Source organism: Cynocephalus volans, chromosome 3, assembly GCF_027409185.1.
Source record: "Cynocephalus volans isolate mCynVol1 chromosome 3, mCynVol1.pri, whole genome shotgun sequence".
In the NCBI taxonomy this organism is placed as follows: domain Eukaryota; kingdom Metazoa; phylum Chordata; class Mammalia; order Dermoptera; family Cynocephalidae; genus Cynocephalus; species Cynocephalus volans.
In genome coordinates this window covers 65935385-65954612 of record NC_084462.1, presented here as the reverse complement: position 1 = coordinate 65954612, position 19228 = coordinate 65935385, and the positions used below count along the sequence as shown (strand labels likewise).

Below are 19228 nucleotides of genomic sequence, written 5' to 3'. Positions count from 1 at the left end.
AAAAACAAAAGAGGTGTGAAGATCAAGGTGGTAGGTGGAGTGTATAGTAGGAAAAATTTCCACCTCTCCTTTTGTCTACTTTAGCAAATGTTTTCTCAAGCTCTTTTAGGTCTGAGTATCCTTCCTGACTCTCATTATTATTCTCACTCTTTTAGCCACTTCACTCCCAGGCAGACCACAATCTTCCCAAACTTAGGAATTCCTGCAGTGTAAATAGATTCAGAGAAGTCACACACTACACAATTCAACAGCCTCAGCATCACCTCCTGACATAGAAAGCTACCAGCAGGAGCAGCTTAATTTACAACTGAGGGCAGTAAAAAAGGAAGCAGTCAGAGATAGATAGTTGGCAGATCTGGGAGTAGTACCAGACCTAACGGATGATAACTGCCCTTGAAAAGCTTAAAACCTGGCAATTTAGGGGCCGGCCTGTGGCTCACTCAGGAGAGTGTGGTGCTGATAAGACCAAGGCCACGGGTTCGGATCCCATATAGGGATGGCCGGTTTGCTCACTGGGTGAGCGTGGTGCTGACAACACCAAGTCAAGGGTTAAGATCCCCTTACCGGTCATCTTTTTTAAAAAATAAATAAATAAATAAATAAAGCCTGATTCTGAGCTAGGCTGTTTGTCTTTACAAAAGTGGTTTAAAAAACTCCAAAAAACCAAAATAAACCTCAAAGTTTAGCAAGTCACACTGTCACTGCCACTTAAGGAAACTACCTTAGTAAAGAGGCATGCCTACCAGAGTCTGCTAGTAAAAGAACGAAGCAATTCAGTAGTCTTTCTCAGCCTGATGGTCTACCTATTTTTTTTCACATGGAAAGCACATGCAATCTTCTATACTCAGCAAAACCAAACATAACAGAGCCCTACTGTTGTCTGCAAAAAAGCCATGTCTGATTGCTCTCCAAATGCAATTAAGCAGTCTCCATAATTCTCCATATTTAATAGCTACTAGCATTAAAGATTTACAATCAAACTTCAACCAAACTTCAACCCAAAATGAAAATATTATACTTTCTTTTCTACTTACTCACATGATTATAGTTTCCCCTTCGGCTTTTAGGGTCATTCAATAACAATGGTTTTTCAAACCGTATTCCAAGAAGTCCAGTTAATAACATGGTTTGAGCGGGGAAAGGGAGAGGCACAGGGATGAAGTGGATCACCTCTCCCACAACTGCTTTTATCTGCTTCATATGCCATATGTTTGAAGAAAACATTTTAATGCTAAAAAAAGAAACTTAAAAATCACTGAAGTAATAGAACTAGATTATCATTATACCAAGGCATTACTTTGTTATATAAGAATTACAACTAGCCAACTCTCAATGACCAGGGCTAAGGAGATGAAGACAGTATAGTAAACAAATGTAATTTACTGAAATCCTAATTTTAGCCAATGGTTTCAATCATCCTTCTTCAACTATTTTTTGCAACAGCAAATAGTAAAATGAAGTTGAACTTCTGGTGAAATGTACAGGCAGTAACAAGGAAGCCAAAGTGAAAACAGATCTGATTATCTGAATCTAGATAGTCAGCCCCTATGACTTTAATTGTTAATATTAACACATTAAATAAACAGCAGACCAGATCCTACCAGATAGAGAATATAAATGAACATGTAGAGAAATTACCCCTTCACAGTGGTAGGATGCTTTATTGCCTGCAATCCATAAGAGACAAATAATACTGGACCTACCATAAAGCCATGTAAGCACAAGAGACTGACTCAGAAACTGGGTCTTTCTGTTTCAAGCATAACAGAAAGGGAAGAGAAGCCAGTGGGATGTGGGACCAGGTGTAACTCACCCGTGTAGAATTCCTTGCTCACATTGTGTGGCACTGTGATCCGTCGGTAGACAATGGGCTCTGACTCCAGGATGTTCTCATCGTGGCGGTACCGAGCAGGCCTTTCATTTGGGAGGCCCCGGGAACGAGTACCACTTCTCCTCTCATAGGTATCAATCTCCTCAAACACAGCTGCCTTGTCAAAAAGGGCCAGGTTTCCTTCAAAATCAAAATCTGTGTCTGGGATCTCCTCGATATCGTCCCCGAAGCACTCGTCATCTTTGTTTTTCATTTGGCCATTCTTTAAACCACTTTTCTTTGGAGTTGCCTGATTTGGATGCCTGCTACTAGATGACCCTGGAGAAAAAAGATGGACTAAAGTTAGTGTGCCTGTAGAAAGTGGTGAGAAGTAGAAAATACAGTACATTAGTCTTTTGTGGAGAGTGTTATAGGAAACAAAGTGAAGATGGTAAAGGTAAGCTATTTCTAAATCATATTAAGTAGAACAAACTTCAAATCTCATTTGGAATAACAGATTTCAAATATTACCCAAGCAATAACTAGTTATTGAATACAAAATAAGCAGTACTCCTGGAAATCTTAGCCAGTTCTGCCCTTCATAAGGAAACTGGTAATGACAGAAGCTTTTTGACAACTCAATATCAGAAAAGAAGTGGAAGGGCAAGAATATGGCAGTATCTCCCCATAGGTCCAGGTGGTTTGATTCTCAGTGTCCGGCAGTTGCTTAAGAACGACATACTCCTGGAGTACAAAAAGGCCACGTCCTCATACCCTGAAGCCCACAGGAAGACACTATTTAACTGGCCCTTAATTCTATGCTTACCTAACAAAAGACCTTTTGATTGTAAATATAATCACAGGCTAGACCCCTGGAGAAGGGAATCTCTGGTTTATATAACAGATTCCACACCTTGAACCAGATATATCTCTGCCACTATAAATTGGTATTCTGACTTATAAATCTGTCTTTAGATCTTTTGGTTAATGTGATCTCTTTTCTCAGAATTTTACCTCTTCTGGGTAAGCAGCTTCTGAACCATCATATAATCACAAGGTCTGTATTGAGCTGATCCTATAGAGACCGCACCAAGACACACATCAAAACCAGGGTAGCCAGCCACTCTCTGTCTTTGAGACCCTATATGGCTTACCACACACATCAGCCCACAACTACTCTAGCAACCAAGGCAGAAAGCCCCACAGAGTTCTCCAAACCATCAATTCCCAGAGAATCCTGAATTAAATTTATACTCTGATCACCATTTCACTACTCTGAAAGGGTGGACCAGATGACTGGTATGCCAAACTGAACTTCTATCATGGTCTAAATAAATGCAATACTTTATGACAGACTGGGCTCCTCAATTACCGAAAAAACTTAGCGAAAACTTAGCGTTTAGAACTATCATGAGCAAACCTTCTCATACATACCATACCAACTATACTACTTGAACTCCTCTCTCACAGTAACCCCCTTCAAGTCAATGGACCAAGAGTCAGGTGACCTAGTATCTAGATGCAGTCCTGTCATAAAATGTTATATAGTCTGGGGCTGGCCAGTTAGCTCAGTTGGTTAGAGCCTGGTGCTTATAACACCAAGGTTCAGCGTTCAATCCCTGTATAGCTAGCCTCCAAACAAACAAAAATGTCATATAATCTTATATCCATCACCCAATTCTCAGGGTCTCAATTTCTTTTTATGTAAAATGTCCACTGTGGCATTCCCAGCAGGGTTTCTATCATACAGTAGGCAGCCAATAAATACTTGTTTAATCAATCAACATCAGCAAGATCAATTACAATAATTATTTTGAAAGGTGTGTACCATGCAAATATAATTCACATGCCAGTCTTCCTAACTCCAAATACTGGTATGAAAGAAAGCTGTGCTGGAAGTGAAGATGTGATTTAGGTTTCTGAGAAGAAACAAGGCTGATCAATCTTATGAAGGGAAGGAAGAATAGCTGAGATGCCATAAACGACTTGGATTATGAACCAATATGAAGCTAGCCAAAGCCTGGATTAAGTTCTATTTCCAATAATAGGATAAAACATTTAGTGAGAGAAAGTTGTGTGCTAGGTGCTGGGAACACAGTATACAACTAGGACGTGCTGCTCAACAAGGAAAGAGGAGAAATATATATGCAAATAATGAAAATACAATCCGATTAGAGTCATAAAACAAGTGTATATAAAAGTGCAATAGAAATATGGATAAGAAAGCAGAGCTGAATAGGAATGGGAGAACAGGTATGAAAATGCAAGGTCAGGATAAAACCAATAGCAATATATGTAGGCAAGGGAAACAAAAGGAAAAAGTCCAGTTTGCAGGAATATCAATGTACTGCCTCAATATTAAATCAAACCATTCTATTAGGAAAAAGGTCTCTAGCCCAGTGGTCTCTCTCTGGTGGGTATGTGCATCCCCAGGGGGGTACAAGATGATCCAATGGGATGCAAGAAGAAGATATGGAATATTCCACTTACATTTTCTTTTAACTAAAAATACTAAGAAATTAAACTTTATGAATTTAATGTACTGATGGAAACTGGCACTCTTATGAGGTTTCATGCCAGCCAATTGCTGTCAGTATTTCAGATATCTAAGGAAAATGTGACATTCCTTAACAAGAAGTCTGTCCATGCAAGTGCATTTATATCTTTTTTTAAATTGTGCTAAAATATACATAACATAAAATTTACCATATTAACCATTTTAAGTGCACAGTTCAGTGGCATTGGGTTCATTCACACTGTGCAGCCATGCCAATTTTTAACTACAGTATACAAAAATGAACACATGGCTTAAAAAGATTCCTATAAAGAAACTGTGTATTAAAGATAATACTAATGCAATCATAAGTAAACAACAGAATCACAGAACTAATGCTTCCCCTATTCCTCTTATAGGCTTTCTTTAGTCAGAATTTTTTTTTTATTAATCTAATCAGATCTATGAAGAACATGGCCTCCCAAATTTTAAAAGTATCAAGGTTATTCCAAACACGAATCTACATTGACTTCAAACTAAGTGTACATTCTACAAAAGTCTACAAACTACAGGCCATAGGCCTAATCCAATCCATTACTTTTTTCTGTAAATAAAGTTTTATTAGAACACAGTCACACTTTTTTTTTTTTTTTACATATTGCTTAAGGCTGTTTTTGTGCTGCAAAGGCAAAGTTAAGTATTTAAGACCAAGACCCTGTGACCTGCAAAGCCTAAAATATTTACCATCTAATTCTTTACAGAAAAAGTTTGCTGACCCGGTTCTACATCATGCCTCTCAGAAGTATTCTTTCCTGTTAAAACTGCCATTAAAACAAACAAAGCAAAATTAATTGAACCTGGGACCAGTTCTTCGAATCTGTTTTATTCAGAGTGTTAAGTGTGCAACTTATAGCTACTGTCTTTCAACTCCACCCTCATCCCACCTTTGTGATGATAGGGCTAAGTTAGGATGTGAACTTTAATCTATCACATTACAAATTCTACACTATTTCCATATGTAAAAATATGCAAACAGTAGTAGGGAAACCATATAGCTAAGAGACCTAGACAAAACTAAAAAAAAAAATAGCAGAGTAGATCATGTCTAGAAAATGAGCATACAAAGCAAAAGCGAAAAACATTCAGTACAGCACAATGGTAAAAGAAGGAAGTCAAAAGCAACGGGAAACAAATATTCTTTTTTTAAAAATAACTTTTTGTTAACAGATGTTCATAGTATAAATCTGTTCATAATGCATAAAATATACAGAAAAGTGCAAATATTCACATAGCATCTTGATGTATTTCCTCTTAGTCAAAAACCTGTATCCATTTTATGATATCTTGCTTTCTTGCTTAGGAGCATCTTCCTGTTTCATAAAAGAATTCTTCAAATATCTTTTTATAGCTGTATAAATTATAGATTATACCATACTGATGTATAGCATATAGATCATCCCTTACTGATGAACTTTTAAGATACTTCTCATTTTTACTGTTATGGACTCAGCCCAATAATGCTGTCTTTGATTACTCCTGCTGAAAAACGATTCTCATCTGACTGCTTATAACAGTGTGGGTACCACTGACATAGCATTTACCCTATACTACCTACTTTATTCAGCAGTTAATCTGTTCTTGCTAACTCCCCAAGAAGTTTATAAACTAACAGAGGGCAGGAATCGTGTCATTCATACCTGTCACCCAATATTATGCCTGGTCCACCATAAGTACACAAACCTCCGCTGAATTAAGAAAAAACAACAGCCATATTAAAAAATATATATAAATGAAACAAAAGAGTCTAGAAAGAAGTTATAAAAGAAAGGACAACTTGAGATTAACTATGAGAAAGAAAGGGAGCCATTGAAAATTATGCCGAGTTTGTTGCATGACTGAAGACAGGAAGATGAAGTTGTTGACAATAATATAAGAGGGAGTATGAGGCAAAGACTTCAAAGGAAAAAGTTCAGCCATGTCCAGTATGTACAGGCAATGAGCTATCCTGGAACTGTTACAATGACAGATGAAGATAAGTGATTGATCAATAAAGTAGAAGGCAGGATAAAAGGAGCAAAGTGGGAAACCATTTCCATTCAGATGAAATCCTAAGTTCCTGAAACCAGGTGACAGACCAAGAATAAAGTCAGAGGAAAAAGTATACAGACATCACTACAGAGGAGCAGGTAGAGGCACAAAAACAGTTGTAGGAGAAAAGAGAAAAGAACCAAGACTCCAAAGACCCCAAAACTCTATCGACAGTTCAGACTTCCCAACTGGCATTTAAAATGCCAATTATCCCTGCTGCTGAAGTCATAGCTTCTCTAACAACTAGCCAAGTATGTATCAGCCGTAAACACTGGGCTAATATCAATATGAAAGTGTTCAGAAGTATTTGAGGAGAGAGGTTGCAGTGTGAAAACAAAACATTTTGCTCAGTTTTTTTTTAAAAAGACTAATAAATAATGTCCACTTCACATCATGCCACATGATGAAGAGCTACTGACATGCATAGTAAAAAAGCAAAGAAAACCCACCATGGCTAGCTGTTAAGTTCCTTCTCAGCATGCTGACAAGGTGCTTCACAGTAAAGATTAACAGGGTTCACACTGGGAGATACCCTAAATCTGCCCTAATGATAATGAGCACTGGTCACCATTTTTGGCTCTGCTGTAGGATTCTACAAGCATAACTTGCAACCAAACCCAGAGCTATATATTTAGAAAATTTCAGGTATTTTCTCATGCTCCTCTGAATGCAGGATTTTCTATTCATTTGAGAAATATATACTAAGGCCCAGCTATGTTCCAAACACTGTCAGGAAAGCAGAGAATGAAGAACATTTCCAAGAGGAAATACTGATATTACAAGTCAGCAAGCAAAAGATAAGAGAATATAAAATAAGTGAAAGACAGGCTAACATGCTCAGTTGTCTCTCATTCTTCCCTTTACTCATACTTTAAGACAAATATTAGGAAGTCCTGGGTGAATAAGCTGTCTCAGTACTTGGCTTACTCAACCCAAGGGGTCTGACTCTGTATGAAACTGGCCTTTGGCCACTGGGAGAAAAAAGGACTTCCCTTGGAAAAAGATAAACAGTGCTTCCCAGATTTCTTTACCTTTCAATTACAATGGCCAAGCATGTGTTAAGACTGGAGGCTGGCCACCTTCCTGTGCCTTTTCTCTGCCAGCCTTTGGCACAGAGGCTCTTTGGCCAGGACAACTTGTAACAAACCCATTGTTGTGTAACCCTCAGTGCCACTTATTTATTGGTTTTTGTCACACACATATTGTAAAGGAGAACTCTGCCCTGCACTAAGCACGCTAAAGGGTACCAGAAGGTCAAACTGCAAATGTTTTAGTGCCAGACTCAGCAGGCTTCGTGAGAAGTTGCCTGAGAATATCTGAGCGCTTCTCAACTCTAGGCCCTGGGTTTTCAAGACTGTTAGATTTATGAAGCACATCCAAGGAGATTAAGAAGTCAGGAGGAACTCAGTAGGACCATGAAAACTAGGCAAAAAATAACTTCTGACCTTAGATAGTGAGATGACTGTTACACTAAATAGATCACTAAAGCCCAACCATACTACAACAAGATAATCCAACATCTTTCAATTTAAAAGGTTCAATTCCATTTCCTCATTTCTCTTCACTTCCAGAAACAAAGGGAAAAATGAAAATCAGTGCCAAGTAGAGACAATGTCATGCCTATGGGACCAACCCTGCCTACATACAAATGAGCTAAAGGCCATTTATCTACTTTCAGGTCCTACAACAAGTAAAAGAGCCTTAAATTTTTATTCAACTGCACGTAGCCAATGACTATTCAAGTTCACACTTACACTGAGGTTTCAGAGGGGATGCCTTTCATCTGCCCCAATGATCACCATTTTTAGCTCTAACATGGGACTCAACAAAAATGATTTGTACCTATACACAGATCTGTATCTTTAACAAGCTTTAAGTAGCTTCTCTCTGCTCCCTGGGACTAATGTTCCAATCATCCATTTGACAAATACTCTGGGTGGTCATAGAAACTATTCTTTATACTATTCTTAAACCCACCCCACCCTCAACCCAAGAGAAGAGATTAAAATCTGCTTGTGTTAAATCTCTTAAATGCTGGATTAGATAACTAAAACCAACAAATCCCTCAACTCCTCATTGCCAACACTGAAAGATCACTTAGCCAGAAATGAAGACAGATTATATTCCTATAGCTTCATCAATCTACTAATCTCAACATCAATATATATATTTTGGAGAAAATTCTAAGGCAGACCTTTCTACTCATCTTACAGGGCTCAATGAACAGATAAATAAATGTGACTCTACCTTCTATCAGAAACCAATTCTAAGCCACATCTCATCATCAAATTCCCAGGTCACAGACATTTTCCACACTAATCATTCCTTGAAAGAGAATAACATTTTACTGCCCCATGGTCACTTTATCTTATTTATATGCAGTTGACAATCTAGGAAAAGGGAATTGACCAAACAGCAAAAGCAGAATAAGCATCACCTAAGGTATACTTTTAAGAATGGCCCCACTCTTTGATGTATCTGAGTGACTTGTTAAAAGTCAAACAAATTACTTGTTTTGAAGTTAACTGTACTATTTCAAGAGAGTTGGCTACAACTGTTAGTTATGAGAAAATAAACAAACAAACAGTTTTACCATAACATCCAGCAATTGCTCTCCTAAGTATTTATACAACTGATCTGAAAACTATGTCCATACAAAAACCTGCACACTAATGTTTATAGCAGCTTTATTCATAATCACCAAAACCTGGAAGCAATCAAGATGTCCTTCAATAGGTGAATGGATAAACAAACTTTGACACATCCATGCAATGGAATATTACTTAGCAAATAAAAAGAAATGAACTATCAAGCCACAAAAAGACATGAATGAATCTGAAATGCATATTACTAAGTGAAAGAAGCCAGTATGAAAAGGACAAATACTGTGTGATTTTAGTTGTGACATTCTGGAAAACGCAAAACTACAAAAAGGTGGTAAAAAGAGATCAGTAGTTGCCAGGGGCAACTGGGGAAGAAAGAGGGGCAGAGCTGGATGGGTGAAGCAGAGGAGATTGTTTAGGACAGTGAAACTATTCTGTATGATACTGTAATGAAAGATACACGACACTACATATTTGTCAAAACCCACAAAACTTTACAGCACAAAGAGTGAGCCTTAATGTATGCAAATTTTAAAAAATCATTTAGGGGTTGGGAGAATCCCAGGACGGCATGCAGAATGTGACAAAAACGACCTAACTATATTACAAATACATGAAACAAGTGGCTGGCTGGTTAGCTCAGTTGGTTAGAGCACAGCCTTATAACACCGAGGTCAAGGGTTTGGATCCCTATACCAGCCAGCCGCAAAACAAAACAAAAAAACAAATTCATGAAACAAGTCAATGAATGGAGTGGCAGACATAAGTAGACCTGGAAATGAATGGAGCCTAAGAAGAAAGGCAAAAAAAACCCCTGTAGATATACACTGTATTATATTTGGTAGTCTCCCGCAGGGGTAGGGATCAATAATTCTGATAACCACTATACAGGTATTCTGGAATTGAATAATTATATAAATGTACGACAGATGATAGGAGACAGCTTTCTCACGGTTGGAGCGGTAGGTTACAGATAAGCAAAAGAGGCTAGAATGACCCATGTGGTAATGCATTAAAGCTGGAGACAGTATAAACTCATTTAGCATAGTATAGAATACATGGTTACATATAAAGATATTTATAGATATGTGTACATATACTAATTAAGTATACACACATATTTCCTTGCTGTCAGCTATAAGGTCAACACCCAGTAGCAATGAGCACAACTAGTACACAGATCTTGGATTCTAATACCATTCTCCAATAAAAGGAAATCGGGCTCCTGGGAGACATAGCTGATTCCAGAGCTAGGGCAGGAAATATACAGGATAAGCCTCAAGCATCTTGTGTGCCAGAAAGTAAGGAAGTACTGGGGAAAAAAATTCCACAATGATGGTAATATGCCAAAGAGACATGGGGGCCAACTGAAAGAGCTCTCAATGGACAAAGATGAAACAATTTGAATATCAAAATAAAGTAGTAATGAATTATAAGCAGAAGTATAAAATAAATACCACAAGTCCATACTGATAAAAATAAATGATTGATTACATAAATAAATGAGGGAGAAGAGAAAAATCTCTGGTACAGAAAAATTCTAAATAATTTATGTAGATATTGTGCCTACAAGGAGAGGGAGCATAATTCCCTGCTCTTTGGGTATAGGCTGTGCACAGTGATTTCCTTTCAAAGAATACAGTATGCAAAGGGGAAAAAGGTAACTATACAGAGGACAGACCTGACACATGCTACTTCAGCCGGGTGATCAAAGTCAGCATAAAAGTCATAAACCATGGTGATAGTACATACCCTTGACACAATGTGATGAAAATGGTAATTTACTTCTGTGGTTTTCCTCTCCCAAACACATAACCCCAGTCTAATCACAAGGAAAACTTCAGACAAATACCAATTGAGGGACATTCTACAAAATACCTGACCAGTACTCATCAAAATTGTCTAAGTCACCAAAAACAAGGAAAGTCTGAAAACTGTCAGAGCCAAGAGGAGACAGGACTGTTAACTATAATATGGTATGCTGAATGGGATCCTGGAACAAGGACATTAGGTAAAAACTAAGGCGATCAGAATAAAATATGGACTTTATTTAAAATGTTAATAATAGAGGGTGAAATATGTATTAAAATAATATATAAATTGCTAATAAGGGTCATCTCCAAGCACATGGGAGATAATTAACTGCTTGAATATTTGAACTTTTAACAAGTCAATATTTTTGGTAAAGGAAAGAGATTTTTTTAAAAAGAGAAAAACAAAGCAGAGAAAGTTAAGGTCTAACTGGAAAAAGTCATTTTCTAGCGTTTTTCTAAGGAAAAAGTAACAACTGGATTTCAGTCTCAAGTTTTCAGTCATCATCAATTCAGATAGTTGCTTCATAGGCCCTGAAAGAAATGGCCTTGAAATATTTTTTTTAATTTTTAAAATTTCTATTGTTTATTCACTTGAATCAGGCATTTCCAAATCTTAAAATGTTGGCCATACCACAAGCTAGAATTTACGCACCACAGTAAAAACTCACTACAATGTCACCAGGACCACAGTTTGAGGAGCATCAATGGCAGTAAGAAGTATCTGGAATTTTCTGTAATAAACTCCCTGAATGGGGGCTATAGAAAGAAATAGCTCACTTTAAATTCTCCCTTTTAGAAGGTAATGCCACAGCATGACTCTAGCTTATAATTTTATGAGTTAATGAATACTCACTTAAAATTTCTAATATATTCTGTCACTATCTCTGGGGACAAAATGATCTAGATAAAAATTAGAATAGTTTGTCATTTAGAAGTCCAGTCATGCATCACTTAACAACAGGGAAACATTCAGAGAAATCCGTCATTAGGCAACTTTGTTATTATGCAAACATCATAGAATATACCAACACAAACAGAGATGGTATAGCCTACTACACACCTAGGCTATATGGCATAGCCTATGGCTCCTAGGCTACACACCTGTACAGAATGTTATTGTACTAAATAATAGGCAACTGTAACACAATAGAAAATATTTGTGTATCTAAATGTATCTAAACATAAAAAAGGTATGGTAAAATACACAGAAAAGATAAAAATAGGGGGCCGGCCCGCAGCTTACTCGGGAGAGTGTGGTGCTGATAACACCAAGGCCATGGGTTCAGATCCCATATAGGGATGGCTGGTTAGCTCACTGGGTGAATGTGGTGCTGACAACACCAAGTCAATGGTTAAGATCCCCTTACCGGTCATCTTTAAAAAAAAAAAAAGATAAAAAATAGTATACCTGTATAGGGTACTTATCATGAATGGAGCTTGGAGGACTGGAAATTGCTGGGTGAACCGGTGAGTGAGGTGAAAGCCTAGAATATTACTGTACAATACTGTAGACTTTATAAACACTGTATGTACACTTAGCCTACACTAAATTTATAAACATTTTTCTTTCTTCAATAATTAACCTTAGCTTACTGTAACTTTACAAACTTAAATTTTTTTAACTTTCTGACTCTTTCGCAATAACACTTAACTTAAAATACACATTGTATGGCGTGTCAAGATGGCGGTGGCTGCGGTGGTTGGCGGGGAGTAGCTGAGGTGGAAAAGGCGGCCACTGGGTCTCAGGCAGCCAGGAAACTTGTGGACCTTCCTCTTGCCATCTCTTAAGGGAGGACGGCTGCTGGTGGCCGGTCGTGGGGGGTGACCGCCACTTTGCCCTCGGCAGGAGAGGCTTCCTCACTTACAGGCAACAGCTTTGAAGTGTGGAGCAGGAAAAGAACTGTTTCTTAGCTGCAAAAGCGAGTCTCTAAACAGGGAACACGGCGCCAGGGCTGCTGTGGATGCAGACAGGATCCCGGAGGCCGGGCCGCGCTGAAGGCGGCCAGCTGCCCTATTCAGGATTCGAGGTTTCAGGCCGGCATTAAAGAAGATTCCTGGGAGCGCCCGAGCCGCGCCACGACTGAACAGCCCAAGGCGGCAGCGGCCGAGAATGGGGAAGGCGGCAAACCAGAGGCAGAGAGTGAGCACCCGACCTGGCACAACCCTGTGAGTGACCCCTGGACCAGCCCTGTTTGGGGGGCTGACGCCCACCCGGCTCCCGCCTGCATCACCGGGTCACTCACCGCCCTGGGGCTGCCTCCATTTTCCCAGGTGCTAGCAGCTCCGTCCGGCTCAGCCGTCACTGAGCCTTCCCACTTGCTTGGCCCGGCGCAGGGCTTTCTGGAGCCTGCGGGCCGGCCTCCCCTCCCACTCCCTCCGTGGTTCTCTGGCAGGTTGGTGGCGTGGGGCGTCCCCGGCCAGTGTCGGGAGGGCAAGGAAGTACGGGCGGGCCAACTGTCACTCCACCACACCCTGGACTCTGGCCCCCGGTAAACTTCCTGTTACTGGGAGGCAGTTACCATCTCTGTGGCCACCAGTTAGGAAAAAAGCCTAACCAATTTCTAGTTGGGAATAGTGTGGTAGGAGAGTTCCCAGGTCTGCTTGAACCTGCCGGAGAGCTGGCTGCAGGTGGGCGCTAGACTCGGTTTATACCGAGGGGATACAAAGGTGAACAAGTCCCGAGAAAGATCTACACAGTGCTTACAAAGGCACCCAGAGCAACCAGTCGTCTGTGCCTAGCAGAAACCTGGTAGACTTCCTGGGCGAGGCGGTGCCAAGCAGGGTCTTGAAGGCCCAGCTGATAGACGAGGGTTGCAGAAGACACGCCCCAGCGCAGCACAGTGCGCACAGAGTGGGGAGATGTGCAGCCAGGGAGGCGGAGACTTGACAGAAACCACACACCCTGTGGGGTCGCCACTGCACGATCCAACAGCCTGGGCCAGAGCACACGGAACAGGGAGAAGTCCTGCACAGTAAGTGAAAGCTCAACAGCAATCACACACCCTGTGGTACGTGATCCACCAGCCCAGCAGAGTCCAAGCTGACCAGAAAGGTGGCTCCCCGGAGAAGCCCAAGACCCAAGGCAACCACACACACAAGGCACTAGAGGCCAACTGAGCAGCCACGGAGGTAGCCATACGAAATTGGCAACCACAGCAACATCCTAGTTAGTCATTAGTCTCAAACCGGTGGACTGTGAAACCCCCTGCCACAATGAATAAACATGAAAAAAAAGATACCAGAAATACAAAAAATCAAGAAAGTACACCACCAAAAGTTAATAAATCTCAAACTCTAGATCCATAGAATAAGAAGCCCTTGAAATGACTGACAAGGAATTTCGAGTGATAATTCTAAGGAAACTGAATGAGATACAAGAAAACACAGCTAGACATCATGATGAAATGAGGAAGAGTATACAGGATCTGAAAGAGGAAATGTACAAAGAAATCAATGTCCTGAAAAAAAATGTAGCAGAACTTGCTGAACTGAAGAAGTTATTCAGCGAAATAAAAAACACAACGGAGAGTTTAACCAGCAGGCTTGTCGAAGTTGAAGAGAGAACCTTTGAACTTGATGTGGGCTGTTTGAAATAACACAAGCAGACAAAAAGAAAGAAAAAAGAATCAAGGACATTGAAGAAAATCTGAGAGAGATATCAGACAACCTTAAGCACTCAAATATCTGAGTCATGGGTATTCCAGAAGGCGAGGAAAATGGAGATTCCATTGAAAACATATTCAACAAAATAGTGGCAGAAAACTTCCCAGGTATAGGAAAAGTCACAGATCTTCAGATCCAAGAAGCTCAATGATCTCCAAACGTATTCAACCCAAAAAGGCCTTCTCCAAGACATGTCATAGTCAAATTGGCAAAACTCAGAGACAAAGAGAGAATCTTAAAAGCTGCAAGAGAGAAGCGTCAAATCACCTATAAGGGAGCCCCAATCAGGCTAACATCAGAATTTTCATCACAAACCCTAAAAGCTAGAAAGGAATGGGATGATACTTTCAAAATACTAAAAGACAAAGATTGCCAGCCAAGAATACTCTACCCTGCAAGGCTATCCTTCCAAAATGAAGGGCAAAGTATATTTCTCAGACAAACAAAAACTGTGGGAGTTCACTACCACACGACCACCCTTACAAGAAATCCTCAAGGGAGTACTGGGTTTGGTTCCTGAAAAATAACTACCACTGCCATAAAAACCCAAGAAAAATCTAAACCCACTAGTATAATAAAAATGGCATTCATGAAGAGAAAACAAGCAAACAAAAACGCTATCTACAACCTAAGGAACCAACAAACACAGAAACCAAACAGTAAATCAGAAAGCAAGGAACAAAAGACACCTAAGACAACCAAACAACCAATAAAATGCTAGGAATAAATCAACACCTTTCAATAACAACTCTTAATGTAAAAGGCTTAAATTCCCCAATCAAAAGACACAGACTGGCTGACTGGATCAAAAAGGAGGACCCAACTATATGCTGCCTACAAGAGACCCACCTCACCCATAAAGATTCACACAGACTAAGAGTGAAAGGATGGAAAAAGATTTACCATGCAAACAGAAAAGAAAAACGAGCTGGAGTAGCTATTCTTATATCTGACAAAATAGACTTTAAACTAAAAACCATAAAAAGAGACAATGAGGGACACTACTTAATGATAAAAGGACTGATCCATCAAGAAGACATAACAATCATAAATATGTATGCACCCAATGTTGGAGTAGCCAGATTTATAAAACAAACTCTATTAGACCTAAAGAAGGAAATAGACACTAATACCATAATAGCAGGGGACCTGAACACCCCACTGTCAATATTGGACAGATCATCTAGGCAAAGAATCAGTAGAGAAACACAAGATCTAAACAAGACTCTAGACCAATTGGAATTGGCAGATATCTACAGAACATTACACCCAACAACCTCAGAATATTCATTCTTCTCATCAGCACATGGATCATTCCCCAGGATAGATCACATATTAGGTCACAAATCAAGTCTCAATAAATTCAAAAAAATTGGAATTATCCCATGTATCTTCTCAGACCACAATGGATTAAAACCAGAAATTAATAACAAACGAAACTCTGGAAACTATACAAACACATGGAAATTAAATAGCATTCTACTTAATGACATATGGGTCCAAGAAGAAATCAAGCAGGAAATCAAAAAATTTATTGAAACTAATGAAAACAATGATACATCATACCAAAACCTGTGGGATACTGCAAAAGCAGTATTGAGGGGAAAATTTATCGCATTAAACGCTCACTTCAGAAGAATGGAAAGATGGCAAGTGAACAACCTAACACTTCACCTTAAAGAACTAGAAAAACAAGAACAATCCAAACCTAAAGTTAGCAGACGGAAAGAAATCATTAAGATCAGAGCAGAACTGAATGAAATTGAAAACCAAAAAACAATTCAAAAGATCAACGAATCAAAAAGTTGGTTTTTTGAAAAGATAAATAAAATTGACAAACCATTAGCATGGCTAACAAAAAAAAGAAGAGAGAAGACTCAAATAACAAAAATTAGAAATGAAAAAGGCGATATTACAACTGATTCATCTAAAATACAAGGAATCATTCGAGACTACTATAAACAACTATACGCCAACAAATTTGAAAATCTGGAGGAAATGGATAAATTTCTGGACACACATAAGCTCCCAAAACTGAACCATGAAGACGTAGAAAATATGAACAGACCAATAACAATAAAGGAGATTGAAGCTGTTATCAGAAGGCTCCCAACAAAGAAAAGCCCAGAACCAGATGGATTCACAGCAGAATTTTACCAAACATTCAAACAGGAATTGACACCGATTCTTTACAAACTATTCCAAAAGATTGAAACGGACGCAAACCTCCCAAACTCATTCTATGAAGCAAACATCATCCTGAAACCAAAACCAGGGAAAGATATAACCAAAAAAGAAAACTACAGGCCGATATCCTTGATGAATATAGATGCAAAAATCCTCACTAAAATACTAGCAAACAGAATACAGCAACACATACGAAAAATTATTCACCACGATCAAGTGGGATTCACCCCAGGGATGCAAGGTTGGTTCAACATACGCAAATCAATAAATGTGATACACCATATTAATAAACTCAAACACAACGACCATATGATCATCTCTACAGATGCTGAAAAGCATTTGATAAAGTTCAGCACTCATTCATGACAATGACCCTCTATAAGTTAGGTATAGAGGGAAAGTATCTCAACATAATTAAAGCCATACATGCCAAACCCACTGCCAATATCATCCTGAATGGGGAAAAGCTGAAAGCTTTTCCTTTAAGAACAGGAACTAGACAAGGATTTCCACTCTCACCACGCCTATTCAACATAGTGTTGGAAGTACTAGCCAGAGCAATCAGAGAAGAGAAGGAAATAAAGGGCATCCAGATTGGAAAAGAGGAAGTCAAACTGTCCCTGTTTGCAGATGACATGATCCTATATATCGAACAGCCTAAAACCTCTACAAAAAAACTGTTGGAATTGATAAATGATTTCAGCACAGTAGCAGGATACAAAATCAACACACAAAAATCAGTAGCATTTCTTTTCTCCAATAGTGAACATGCAGAAAGAGAAATCAAGAAAGCCGGCCCATTTACAATAGCCACCAAAAAAATTAAATACTTAGGAACTGAGTTAACCAAGGAGGTGAAAAATCTCTATAATGAGAACTACAAACCACTGCTGAGAGAAATTAGAGAGCATACAAGAAGATGGAAAGATATCCCATGTTCTTGGATTGGAAGAATCAACATAGTGAAAATGTCCATACTACCCAAAGTGATATACAAATTCAATGCAATCACCATCAAAATTCCAATGACATTTTTCTCAGAAATGTTAAGAACTATCCAGACATTTATATGGAATAACAAAAGACCATGCATAACCAAAGCAACGCTGAGCAAAAAAAATAAAGCTGGAGGCATAACACTACCTGACTTTAAGCTATACTACAAAGCTATAATAACCAAAACAGTATGGTACTGGCATAAAAACAGACACACTGATTAATGGAATAGAATAGAGAATCCAGAAATCAACCCACACACCTACAGCCATCTGATCTTTGACCAAGGCACCAAGCCTATACACTGGAGAAGGGCCTGCCTCTTCAGCAAATGGTGCTGGGATAACTGGATATCCATATGCAGGAGAATGAAACTAGATCCATACCTCTCACCGTATACTAAAATCAACTCAAAATGGATTAAGGATTTAAATATACACCCTGAAACAATAAAACTTCTTAAAGAAAACATAGGAGAAACACTTCAGGAAATAGGACTGGACACAGACTTCATGAATACGACCCCAAAAGCACGGGCAACCAAAGGAAAAATAAACAATGGGATTATATCAAACTAAAAAGCTTCTGCACAGCAAAAGAAACAATTAACAGAGTTAAAAGACAACCAACAGAGTGGGAGAAAATATTTGCAAAATATACATCTGACAAAGGATTAATATCCAGAATATATAAGGAACTCAAACAACTTTACAAGAAGAAAACAAGCAACCCAATTAAAAAATGGGCAAAAGAGCTAAGTAGGCATTTCTCTAAGGAAGATATACAAATGGCCAACAGACATATGAAAAAATGCTCAACATCACTCAGCATCCGGGAAATGCAAATCAAAACCGCACTGAGATACCATCTAACCCCAGTTAGGATGGCTAAAATCCAAAAGACTATGAACGATAAATGCTGGCGAGGTTGCGGAGAAAAAGGAACTCTCATACATTGTTGGTGGGACTGCAAAATGGTGCAGCCTCTATGGAAAATGGTATGGAGGTTCCTCAAACAATTGCAGATAGATTTGCCATATGACCCAGCTATCCCACTGCTGGGAATATACCCAGAGGAATGGAAATCATCAAGTCGAAGGTATACCTGTTCCCCAATGTTCATCGCAGCACTCTTTACAATAGCCAAGAGTTGGAACCAGCCCAAATGTCCATCATTGGATGAGTGGATACGGAAAATGTGGTACATCTACACAATGGAATACTACTCAGCTATAAAAACGAATGAAATACTGCCATTTGCAACAACATGGATGGACCTCGAGAGAATTATATTAAGTGAAACAAGTCAGGCACAGAAAGAGAAATACCACATGTTCTCACTTATTGGTGGGAGCTAAAAATTAATATATACATTCACACACACACACACACACACACACACACACACACACACAGAAACACACAAAACCGGGGGCGGGGGGGAAGATATAACAACCACAATTACTTGAAGTTGATACGACAAGCAAACAGAAAGGACATTGTTGGGGGGAGGGGGGGAAGGAGAAGGGAGGGAGGTTTTGGTGATGGGGAGCAACAATCAGCCAAAATGTATA

The 19228-nt window shown here is 39.1% G+C and overlaps 1 protein-coding gene across 3 annotated transcripts in view; it reads right to left on the bottom strand.

Annotated features, from left to right (window-relative positions):
* The window catches only part of EDC3 (enhancer of mRNA decapping 3), a 56013-nt gene that overhangs the window by 18564 nt on the left and 18221 nt on the right, over positions 1–19228 (bottom strand). For all 3 annotated transcript variants that reach the window (XM_063089613.1, XM_063089612.1, XM_063089614.1), the window contains one exon: positions 1814–2149. In XM_063089613.1, coding sequence (XP_062945683.1) covers positions 1814–2149 — 336 coding nt within the window. The remainder of the gene's footprint in view (positions 1–1813; positions 2150–19228) is intronic.